The following is an 11,228-nucleotide window of genomic DNA, read 5'->3' on the forward strand; positions in this document are numbered from 1 at the left end:
TTCAGTTTTTATAAATATTTAATGATTTTAAATAATATCGTGGTTAAACTTTATATATGGAATATGAGTTTTGATCTCTTTGTATTAGATTATTTTTCATATAACTTAAAAAATAAAATAAATAAAATATTTAATATTAAGATATTTTTAAGGTCATGTGTTCTTTGTGTGCTCTAAATGTTCTTATCAAATAATTAATAACTTAAAATATTTTGTTTTGTATACATTTAAGAAGCGTTTAGCACAGAAAATTCACCTGCCTTTGTTTTATTCATTTTAAGCTATTGACTGAGATGTAACGGTTTTTGGCGATAGCAATTTAAAAGGGTGGCATCACTGGTTATTCAAAAATACAATAACCAAATGGTATTTTTTGTCATAATTTAAAGTGCTAGTCTATAGCATATAGGTAGTTTTATTTTGTTGCACAAAAATTCGGATTAAAATGGGGAAAGCCAAATAAAATTAATTTTCCGGCATGAAGTTTTGGCCAAAAATGACCACTTGGCGATGAGCCAGAAATCCGTAATGTGTTGTAGTACGAAAAAGCAGACGGTCACACTAAGTCAGCGTTTCGATACTATCACTTTGTTTTCATTCAACAAATTTGCTGTGAACTTGCCTACGAAAAATCACTAAATCTAAGACGAATTTGAGGAGGAATTCGATTCTAGCCGATCTGGTTTGCCAAGCATAATGCCCGCGGTCGAGGAGACACAAATAACAAAGTATCTATCAAAGGTGAGGCCCGTCTATGAGTCATGCACCCACTCTCTGGGATTTTCCTCTTTCCTTTCTTCTGCACGCAACGCAATTAACGATAATAATGAAATTATTTGCAGTATAAATATGTGGGTGCCACAAAAAAGGACGTGATGGATGTGGTCACATCGTATCGCAGCTTGACCTACGACCTGCAGAGGTTCGGTAAGAATCAGCTGATAACAGCATCCCACTTGGATAGTGTATACATAGCTACAAATATTTCACCATTTCAGTATTCAACGATGGCAGCTCCAAGGAATTGTTCACCATACAGGGCACTATTCCCGTGGTCTACAAAAGTAATTAATCATATTGAAGTGTGCTACTTGATAGTATGTAGAAATGTAAATATGTTCCCTTCGCCAACAGATAACACCTACTACATTCCCATTTGTATATGGTTGATGGACACTCATCCTCAAAATGCACCCATGTGTTTTGTCAAGCCCACGCCCACCATGCAGATAAAAGTCTCGATGTACGTGGATCACAACGGAAAGGTCTACCTGCCTTACCTGCACGACTGGCAGCCGCACTCCTCCGACTTGCTATCGCTCATCCAGGTGATGATCGTGACCTTCGGCGATCATCCGCCGGTGTACTCAAAGCCCAAGGAACAAATCGCTGCGCCATATCCCACAAACTGTGAGTGGTGGTTCTTTCCATCCATGTGTCCATATCCACATATCATATATTGTTTTTTCTTCAGCCTTTATGCCTCAGCCTGGCGGACCCGGTGGCAGCAACTCGTTTTTGCCTTATCCCACAGCTGGCGGAGCTGGTGGCGGCAACTTTCCGCCATATCCTACGGGTTCCAATTTCGGACCGTATCCGCCGGGAGGCGCTGGTCCAGCTGGCCCATCCGCCGGCTATCCGCCCTACATGAACTTCCCGCAGCCGGGTGGCGGTGGCTACCCACCAGCCGGGGGATATGTAAGCTTTAAAAATATTAAAATCACAGATGAGTGTGTAATAATTCGGTTTCCCTTTAGAATCCCTCGTCCAATCCCAGCTCCACGGGCACCATAACCGAGGAGCACATCAAAGCATCACTCATCAGCGCCGTGGAGGACAAGCTGCGCCGTCGCATCCAGGAGAAGGTGAATCAGTATCAAGCCGAGATCGAAACTCTTAATCGCACTAAGCAGGAACTGGTTGAGGGCAGTTCCAAAATCGATGCCATCATCGCGCGCCTCGAACGCGAACAGGTTGATATGCAAAAGAACATAAGTGTGCTGAAGGACAAGGAGCAGGAGCTGGAGAAGAGCCTGGAATCGCTGGAAAGCGCCGAAGCCATTGATCCCGACGAGGCGGTGACCACCACAGCGCCGCTATACCGACAGTAAGTTGATTGTAGAAATCTTAAAGAAAGTTGGTCCTGGTTTTCACTTTTCTATTGATCAATTTAGATTCTCACAAAGTTACTTAATATCCCAAAGTTAACCATTTAGAGCATTTGTATAAACTTGCGGATGATACAACAATATTCTCTAAAGTTATTTATAGCAATATATAAAATCGAACTTGATCAAGTTTCTCTGCGAACCAGAAGAGGCCAGATAGCTTAATGTGGTTTATAAAGCTGGTATTTTACTACTTACCATTCAGATATTGAAGAGGACATAGAACAAGACAGCCCTATTGTCCGTATCTGGCACTTCCAATTTATCCTTTTGTCCCTAGAAAATAGCTTTAACTCATTATCCATTCACAGATTACTCAATGCCTATGCCGATGAGGCGGCCACCGAGGATGCCATTTATTATTTGGGCGAAGGGCTCCGTGGCGGGGTCATCGACCTGGAGACCTTCCTCAAGCACGTGCGGCAGCTGTCCCGGAAGCAGTTTATCCTACGCGCCACCATGCAAAAGTGCAGACAAAAGGCCGGACTGGCCGGGTAGAATAGCAATAGTTTCAAAAGTTGCCGTGATTTCTTATTCGACGGGAGAGTGTGTGCACGTGTAGACGATTTATATGTTAGCATAATATATATTCGATATTGTTTTAAGCGCAAATTGAATCTTTGAAATTGGAATTACAATAAACCTTAATAAAAAAGAAGGCCTCATGTACGTTCACGCCCACGGACATATCTTTAGTTTATTTCTATACGGAATGGTCTTTGCCTAGATTGTATCTCATACGTAAATACCGACGGTTAGCAGCAGGAATACGATGCCGAATCCTAAAAAGATGGAGGCGCACAGGCTAATCAGCAGTTCCTTGATCAGGGTGCTCTCCTTGGAGCTTTTCCGGGACACCACGAAGATGAAGAACCAGGCGGTGAAGAAGGTTCCGATTATCAGGAGCACGGTGGCGAGGTGGGGGGAAAACGGCCGGGTTCACGGGCGAAACGTAACGCTGCATCACATCCATACTGAAAGGTTGGAGGATCGTCAGTTTGGACATATACTTAACACACTTTCGGCCCACTTACATTGTATTTTAGCTTTAATTACTTCTTGTTATTTTTTGTAGCAAATTGTACGTGGCCCGGCAGCTAGGGTTGCTCTACTCGTTATCGACATCGGCCGGCACCCCCGCAATCGATAGAGTTTACAAGTATCGAGTCAACAAAATAACAACACAATCGGGAGGGAGAATTTAATTTTTATTGTGAAGTCAAAAAGTGAATGAAATGTTGCCATATAATCTATTAATTATTGGATATTAGTAACTTCGAAAAGATCATAAAAAACAAACAAACAGCAATATTGTTAGTATTTGTTTCATTTATTCTTCTGAAAGTCCTATCTAAAAACTTTTGAATTCCTTATTATTTATAGAAGAAATAATTATTTGTTCAAATGTAAGTTCAAGTAATATGGGTTAAAACTCAAGCAAAAATATATTAATCATCAATTTTAATTATACCTTCATATATTCCTTTCATAAAAATCAGCTTTTTTTAACATTCGATAGTCACGTATTCCGATAGCCAGAGTGCCATCACTGCTTCGATTACCTCTCTCTTTTCCGAATGCCCATCACTAGTGCTCTGCCATCAACGTGCTCTTTTTTCTTTATATTACTTTTTATCAATGCGCAAGAAAACCAAATCAAAGGCAAAGGAAAACAAAGACGCGCAGAATGAGTGATGTGAGTACTGGCCATATTCCAATTGACCTATTGTCATAGCCCTCAATCCGAATCCGCAGCTTGAGGAGATGGACAGCGAACGGCTGAACGAGCTGGAATCAATTCTCTATGCCTCGATCCACTACAGCGATGGAACGGGCGAGCAAGGTGCCCTGGATCATCCAGCGATGGAGTCAACTAGCGAGCAGGATGCCAGAAGTATGCCACCGCCTTCGCAGCAGCAGCAGCAGCCAAATCCTGGCCAGCGTTTCGTCAGCGGGACGCGGGTGATCAACAACAAAAATGCGGGCCTGAAACTGAAATCACGCTACTGGACGGAGGGAGGAGGAGGGGAAAGTGAGAGGCAGGGTAAGGGGCAGGTGACGCAGGCGGAGGAGCTGCAGGCGACCACAAACAAAACAATCCCAGGTGAGAGGCAATCAGTAGTGGAAATAAACAGAAACAAATCAATGTCTTTTCTAAAGTACCTTGCGTAGGACATATAATATCTACAGCTGACAATCATATATAGGTTGGGACATTTATTTCCCAACTAACTTAAGAAACAGGAAACTTACCAGAGCATTTGTTTATGACAAAAGTGATTTGTGTTTATAACATAAGAACGTTTCTATGATTTTACTTCTTTTAACCCTTTTGGTTAAACAACTAATATCCAATACATTCAACGTTCTGCTTTCATTTATTTACTTTTCGATTTTATTTTGACCAATTTCATCAATTTCAAATCAAATTACGTGATTTATTTTTTGAAATTTTGAAACCCCCCTTTACAAAATCAACTTGGCTTTGGGCACTTCCTTTCAAAAACTGTTCTGTTTCCTTGGCGTGCCTTCCAAATTCTCCATAACTTCTCGATGATGACCTGCTTTCTCAGTCGTTTGCTAGGCCTTGGCAGGTGCGGCCTGCAAGTGCTACACAGGTGGTTGGTCCACTTAAACCACTGCACCTTGGCCTTGGCAACTCTCGACTTGCTCTGCATTGTGAGCCTGCTCCACTTCCAATTCGTGCGGCACGGCCGAGACCTATTCTTTTGGTGCGAGGAGCTGAACCAGCGGCTCGTGGAGTACCTGCTCTCCGGGATCGTACTGATTGCCACCGTGAGTGTTCTGGGCTCTTGTGTGGACGCCATCATCTTCTCCGCCCTTGTTCGCCGGGAAATGAGTCGTCACGATATGCCCCGGCCGTATTTCGAAGAACGTTACCGACGGTTCGTGTTTATGCGGCTAGTGAGGCACTTGGAGAACGCCCTTAAGGTGCAGGCCAAGCAGTCTGAGATGGGTGACAAGTTGATGACTCCCCCCGAGAATCTTTCCGAAGCTCAGCAGCTGATCAGGGAGGCAATCGACGAGTTTCGCACCGCAGTGCGGGTTCTACTCTGGCCCAACCGATCCGACCTGCTGGCGGAGGCGTTTGTCCTTTTTCACATTAGCGAGTCACAACTTTCGGAGCTGGCACTCCATGGCTACAAGTTGAACGATGTGGAGGTACCGGACATGGCCAATGCTCGTCTGAGCCATATGCTAAATCCACCTTGGTATTGAAAGTTTCCAAAAATTAAAGAAAAGCTTTTATAAAGTAGGTAATTTTATTTGTCAGACGGAGTAAAAAAATGGTTTTCTTGTGCTCATACTGGCTTAGGTACAGTGACATTTTTAATAGATCTGAGATAATAAAAAAGTAGGGAGATTAAGCTTATTATTTGATTAAATAGAATGTATAGGAGGTAGGCGTTATTAACATATTAAAATGAAAACAACCTTGAAAACAAGAGGGCTAATGATACTATGCAACATCGATACTAAAATGCTATATGATATGATGTATGTCTTTTAGATGCTGTAGTATCTTCCTTCTCATCACCCAAGGATTTCGAGAAGCCTAAAAACAAAAACCCCTTGCTGACACCCAAAAAGGGAACGCCAAACCAATCTAAACCAGCAATTCAGTCACCAAATCAGCGGCAAAACCAACAGCATCAAAGTCCACAGACCAAGCCCTTGCCCAAGCAGCAAAATCAGACACCAAAACTGCCACAAAATCAGCAGACAAAACTGCCACAAAATCAGCAGCCGAAACTGCCACAAGATCCGCAACCAAAACAACAGCAAAATCAACAGGCAAAACAACAACAAAATCAGATACAAAAGCAGCAGCAAAGTCAGAAGCCAAAGCAGCAACCAAATCAACAGCCGAAGCAGCAGCAAAATCAGCAGAAGAAGCCGCCAGTGGTACAAAAACCAAAACCGCAGGCAACTTCACCCGCCAAATCTAACCAGGAAGCCTACGAAGAGGAGCGTTTTGACCAGAGGCTGCTAATAGCCATCCCACCAAACTGCCCACCCAAGAAACAGAACAAGCAGCAGCAAAACAAGCAGCAACCGCAAAATAAACAGCAGCAGAAGAAACAGCAGCAACAGAACAAACAGCAGCAGCAGCAACCAGGACCTGGACCCTTTGGCAAGGCCAAGCGCAAGCTGGAGCAGATGGAGCGCCTGGCTGCCAAAAAACAGAAATCCAAACAAGCTCAGTTGAACAAAAAGCAGCGCAAGCAGCAGTCTGCACTGGTGGAGTTTGTGGACCTGGCAGATAGCAGCCGATCCTCAGCTGACGACGATGTGGTGCATGTGCCACTGTCACCAACTCCCATCATCGAACTGGACGAGAGCGATGGAGAGCAGGCCTGCACGCCATCTCAGCTGTTTCACGAGGAGAATGCCATGGACGCGACGGATATGAAAATGGGATTGTCTTGCGTTACTGAGCCGGAAGAGGTGGGAGTAGTGACTGGCAACATCACCCCATCCATGCATTCGCCCTGTTGTTCCGTCATGTCCAGCGATGACTTCATAGTCCAGAAGGACACCAGTCGCCTGTTGGCCGAACGTGAGAAAGCCAGTGATGAGGATCTTCTTGTTCTGACAGAGAATGCTTTAAGGGAATCCATTGGCCATGACAAAGAGGTTGTGGTTGTGGGTGGAACGAACACTTCTCAAAATCAACAAACAGATCCTGCGGCTGATACCTCGTCGGAATATGAATTTGTTCCCCCTTCGCGTCTGGAGCAGATTAAGCAAAACTATCGAGTGGATGAGCAACAATTCAGAGCTTTAGACGTTTACGAAAGCGAATCCGATCTCACCGAGAGTGGCATTTACTCGAAGGCCAAGTCAAGAGCCACGCCGACGATCATACGCAGCGTGGACTCGCCCTCGGGCAGCTCGTCCGTGGAGGAGGTAGTGGAGGCCAGTGTTCAGAAGACAAAGCGTCTGCGCAAGCGCTCCTGTTCAACAAACAATCACAGCCAGTCGGACGGCAACAACGAGGATGGGTTAAATGATTCAGACAGCGATGATGGGGCCCATTCAACTGGAGTTCCTGGCATAGCCCGTGGGATGGCAGTGGAGCGATGCAAGCGCAAGATTCGCAGAATCAGCATACGGCGAAACTCTGATGAAAATCCGAAAAAAGCTGCACGTATCCAAACACCAAAGTTATCTACGAGCCATGAGGCCAGCTCTGAATCAGCTTCAGAGGAGCAACTGCCAAGTGCCAGGGAGATAGCCGAGAGATTGCTAAATCAGGAGAAAGGTCGGGGAAAAGAACAGGTGCAAGAAGCTAACACTGATGCCCGCGATGCTGTCTCCATTGGCGACGACGCTGACTCACAAGCCGAAGCAGAGTTTCACGATGCCATGACGGATCGTTTGGCGGCGCTGTTTGAGCGCATAGATGAACAAGCACGAAAATCGCAGGAGGAGGAACAAATGGATGTCAGCGGCTACCTTTCCGATGAAGAAGATTCCCGAGACAAAACTGCAGATACCACGGTGAGATCCGAGGAGGATTTGGATGCCTCCAACGAGCTTGAGGAGGCCGATCCAGAGGAGCATGATGGGGATGTCACGATGGAGGAGCCTGCCGTCCAAGTGGAGCACAATGTGGCACATCTAACGGATGACAGTCTGCCCACGGGCGGTCAACTCATTGGCTGGAACGAGGAGATGTGCCGCTTTTACAATGACAGCTGGAATGGCGAACACTTCTCTGTTCACAAGCTTCAAAAAAGCATGAGCGGTGAGTGCTAAAACTGTTACGAATTTATAGATCCTGAGTTGTTAACCTTCCGTTATTGCAGCACATCGCCAGGAGTGGAGGCTCAACACTGCTGATAGGTATCCGGTAGCACGACCCCGTTCGCACGCCAAGTGCACTAATTGCTTTGAGATGGGCCACGTAAGATCCAAGTGCCCACGTCCTCGCAAGCCACTCGTTTGCTTTCTATGCGGCACTGTGGGTCATGCCGAACCCCGGTGTCCCAATGCCATCTGTTTTGGGGTAGGTCGAACATCTTACCTGACTATTTTACTGGCCAACATAAGTTTTCCGCAGACCCAATCGTATTTAACTATAAAAAAACATGGTTTTAAACATAGTTTGGCAGTACATTATTTTGCGAAAAGCTTTTGTTTTAGATGCACTATACATTTTTAAATGTTACTAAAATATTAATTTAATTTTCTAGTGCGGATCAAAGCAGGCGATTTATGTGCAGCAGTGCAACAAGTGCTCCTTTCACAGCCGCCTGGTCTGCCAGCTGTGCAAGATGAGAGGCCACGGTACGGATCACTGCCCGGACAAGTGGCGTCGCTACCACTCTACGGTAACCGTAACCCAGACATACCATTCTTTGGAGCAAGCGGTCTAAGTTTCCCTTTAATCTCCGACAGACTCGATCCAACGTAGAGCTGGATAGCAGGGTGCAGTACAGGAATAAACAGTGCAGCTACTGCGCCGGACGCCATCTCTTCGAGAACTGCCGACAACGAATTGGTGACTTTCGCAGCACCAACTACACCAGCCAAATTGTGTCGCATCAGAGGATCTACAAGAATCGCGGAGAACCCGTGGGTTATCTTGGCGATCTGAGTAGCTTCTTTGCCATTCAAACTCCATTCAACTTTAAATGGAACAGTCCGAATATCCCCAAAAATTGCTACTATGCTAGATTCCTTATCCATGTGAACTTGGCCAGGACTCAGCCAGTCAAAAGGAAGTCAACCACTGCTCTGACGGAGATTCCGGCAAAGGTTTATAGCCATGACTACGTGCCCAACGCTCAGGTAAGGGCGGCTCGGGGAGAGGTCCCAACTGGAATGGCTAAGAGATCGCCTACAAAACAAAAGAAGCAACCTGATGAGGCAGCAACTGATGAAGTGCAACCTGAAGTAGAACTGGAAAAGGAGCAGCCGGAAGAAAAGCAACCAGAAGACGAGGAACCAGAAAAGGAACAACCTGAAGAGCATCAACCTGAAGAGGAACAACAAGATGAGGAACAACCAGATGAGGAGCAGCCTGGGGATGAGCCCGCTGAGGAAGATCCATCGGTATCCATTCAACGTGAGGAGATTACCACCAACTTTCAGACTCCACAGATGGAGACCGCCAAATCCAAGCCATCGGTGGCATCCCATGAGCTGGACTCTGATTCGAATTACAGTTTTTCCGAGCACTTCGAGGTGCCCAGTTCGACAACCACCGAGGATCAGGAGGATCAATCTACCACTCAACTACCTCTCGATCATCCCATGGCCTCTTTGCCCGATGTCATACCCCTGAGTGGAAGCCTGGATGACGATTTCGAAATCTCCCCCCAAGGCCAGGGCATTTCCATGTGTGTTAACGCCAGCAGTAGCCAAAACACTGCCGAATTTATCGATCCGGACTCCAGTGAAGAGCTGCCAGATATCCCAAGCGAGGGCAAGATCATTATGGCGCGCGACCAATCCGAGTATCTGTTTAGTCCTGAGGGCCGAAATTTCCTGGCCGCTGCCGCTAAGCAGTGCCAAGTAAGCGTGCGCATGGACTTCAAGGACTACGGGTATGTTCTGGTGATCTACGGCCTCAAAAGGCACCAGGAGGAGCTGCAAGTGAAACTGCTGCGCCGCAACCAGGAGGTCAAGCGCAAATCCATAGAGTTTCAGAGCCAGAAACCCCCAAAACGGATCGATGTGCTCATCCGCTTTATGCGGGATGGCATCAATAGCCTGAACACCAATCTGGGTAATGCTAAGAGCCACTATATGCGCATCAAGGAGCTGGAAGAGTTGAACACCAAGAACGGCTTTAAGATGGCCGAAAAAAAGCGTCGCCAGTTGAACATGATTCTGGTGGGCCAGGCGGGTCTCCTGAATGGCAAAACCCATCTCGATCAGCTTTTGGTCTTGTTGCGTCGCCTTCTTGATGAGTTCTCGCCGGATGATAACGCCACGCCGCAGATGCGCAGCGAGATTGAGGATCATTGGCGCATGATCTTCACTGCGTATCCGCATCCCAACTACGACTCCCTGCTCAATAGTTATGGTCGTCTGGATCAGAAGAATCGCCTGCCCTCGCTTCACCTAGATCCGGTGCTGCTGGGATTTCAGCAAAAGAAAACGCAGAGTCAACCGCAATCGCCGACTAAGCGTGCTCCCTCGCCGACTCCTCCGCCGCCGTCGTGGCAGCATATGGCTCCACCTCCACCCCCGAAAATGCCAAAGAAAAAGCAACAAACGGGTCAGCAGCAATCGAATCAGCAGCAGCAACAACAACAGCAGCAGCAGAAACAACAGCAGCAGCGGCAGCAAAATCAACAGCAACGTCTGCAACAGGAACAGCAACATCAACAACAACGTATGCAACAGCAGCAGCAACGCCAGCAACAACAGCAGCAACGCCTGCAACAGCAGCAACAACAACAGCAGCAATATCATCAACAATATCAACAGCAAAACAATCAGCAACTTCAGAAGGAACAGCAGCTTCGACGTCCGCAACTCAACCAGATGCCCTATAATAATCCTCAGCAACGATCGCGAGCCGATCTCCAGCTGCACCAGACTCTCAACCCGGAGTGCGACCGCCTGCTGGCTGAGATGGATCAGAACGAGCGTGGCAGCATCAACAAGGACGCCAACAAACCGTCCATGTTCTGGTCACGCGAGTCGCTCAAGTACCTCGATGATCTTTTCAAGATGACCTCCAATAGGGACACCGTGGAGCGCCTGAACCGGGTGTTCCAGCGATCGCAGCGTGGTCTGTTGTCGCACAACGATTATCGTGCTGTTATTCGACTGCACTCCCTTTTGTGCAACTGAGGACTAGCCATTGACTTGGGGGTTCTTCCTGGGGGTTCACTTTCATTTTGTTTAACAAATGCCAACAGATTTCACAATGGGTATCTGAAAGATATTACCCAAATACCGAATAAATACATAACTGACTATTTTCAAAATAGCTCGACCTTATCATTTGATTAATAGATGAAATAATTTCCATACCGTTTGTTCAAACATAAATTCAAGAACTTTGGCTTGTTTTAA

The 11,228-nt window shown here is 46.3% G+C and overlaps 4 protein-coding genes across 4 annotated transcripts; 3 read left to right on the forward strand and 1 right to left on the reverse strand.

Moving 5' to 3' along the window:
• Positions 1–541: 541 nt before the first annotated feature.
• On the forward strand, positions 542–2,855 carry LOC128257565 (tumor susceptibility gene 101 protein). The gene is made up of 7 exons (XM_052988626.1): positions 542–741; positions 843–927; positions 999–1,064; positions 1,135–1,410; positions 1,475–1,698; positions 1,758–2,107; positions 2,480–2,855. The coding sequence occupies exons 1-7, from the start codon at positions 697–699 to the stop codon at positions 2,664–2,666; spliced, it is 1,233 nt and encodes a 410-aa protein (XP_052844586.1). The 5' UTR covers positions 542–696; the 3' UTR covers positions 2,667–2,855.
• LOC128257566 (transmembrane protein 258) lies at positions 2,836–3,141 on the reverse strand. The gene is given in 2 exon segments (XM_052988627.1): positions 2,836–3,092; positions 3,094–3,141. Coding segments are annotated over 2 exon segments (237 nt in total). The 3' UTR covers positions 2,836–2,903.
• Positions 3,142–3,726: 585 nt separating this feature from the next.
• Positions 3,727–11,140, forward strand: LOC128257477 (uncharacterized). Its single transcript, XM_052988497.1, has 6 exons — positions 3,727–3,864; positions 3,924–4,272; positions 5,701–7,941; positions 8,003–8,202; positions 8,390–8,527; positions 8,595–11,140. Exons 1-6 carry the CDS (start codon positions 3,856–3,858, stop codon positions 11,001–11,003), a joined length of 5,346 nt encoding a protein of 1,781 aa, XP_052844457.1. The 5' UTR covers positions 3,727–3,855; the 3' UTR covers positions 11,004–11,140.
• On the forward strand, positions 4,613–5,534 carry LOC128257486 (uncharacterized). Its single transcript, XM_052988515.1, has one exon. The coding sequence runs from the start codon at positions 4,722–4,724 to the stop codon at positions 5,406–5,408; it is 687 nt and encodes a 228-aa protein (XP_052844475.1). The 5' UTR covers positions 4,613–4,721; the 3' UTR covers positions 5,409–5,534.
• Positions 11,141–11,228: the final 88 nt, after the last annotated feature.

This window comes from Drosophila gunungcola, assembly GCF_025200985.1.
Source record: "Drosophila gunungcola strain Sukarami chromosome 3L unlocalized genomic scaffold, Dgunungcola_SK_2 000002F, whole genome shotgun sequence".
Taxonomy (NCBI): Eukaryota; Metazoa; Arthropoda; class Insecta; order Diptera; family Drosophilidae; genus Drosophila; species Drosophila gunungcola.

Excerpts from the sequence above, each read along its gene's own strand:
- LOC128257565 (XM_052988626.1), top strand. The coding sequence starts at position 697 with ATGCCCGCGGTCGAGGAGACACAAATAACAAAGTATCTATCAAAG. Across the intron at positions 742-842 it reads TAACAAAGTATCTATCAAAG|TATAAATATGTGGGTGCCAC; the intron begins GTGAGGCCCGTC and ends AATTATTTGCAG. Across the intron at positions 1,699-1,757 it reads ACCCACCAGCCGGGGGATAT|AATCCCTCGTCCAATCCCAG; the intron begins GTAAGCTTTAAA and ends GTTTCCCTTTAG.
- LOC128257477 (XM_052988497.1), top strand. Across the intron at positions 4,273-5,700 it reads CACAAACAAAACAATCCCAG|ATGCTGTAGTATCTTCCTTC; the intron begins GTGAGAGGCAAT and ends TATGTCTTTTAG. Across the intron at positions 8,203-8,389 it reads CCAATGCCATCTGTTTTGGG|TGCGGATCAAAGCAGGCGAT; the intron begins GTAGGTCGAACA and ends TTAATTTTCTAG.
- LOC128257486 (XM_052988515.1), top strand. The coding sequence starts at position 4,722 with ATGATGACCTGCTTTCTCAGTCGTTTGCTAGGCCTTGGCAGGTGCGGC.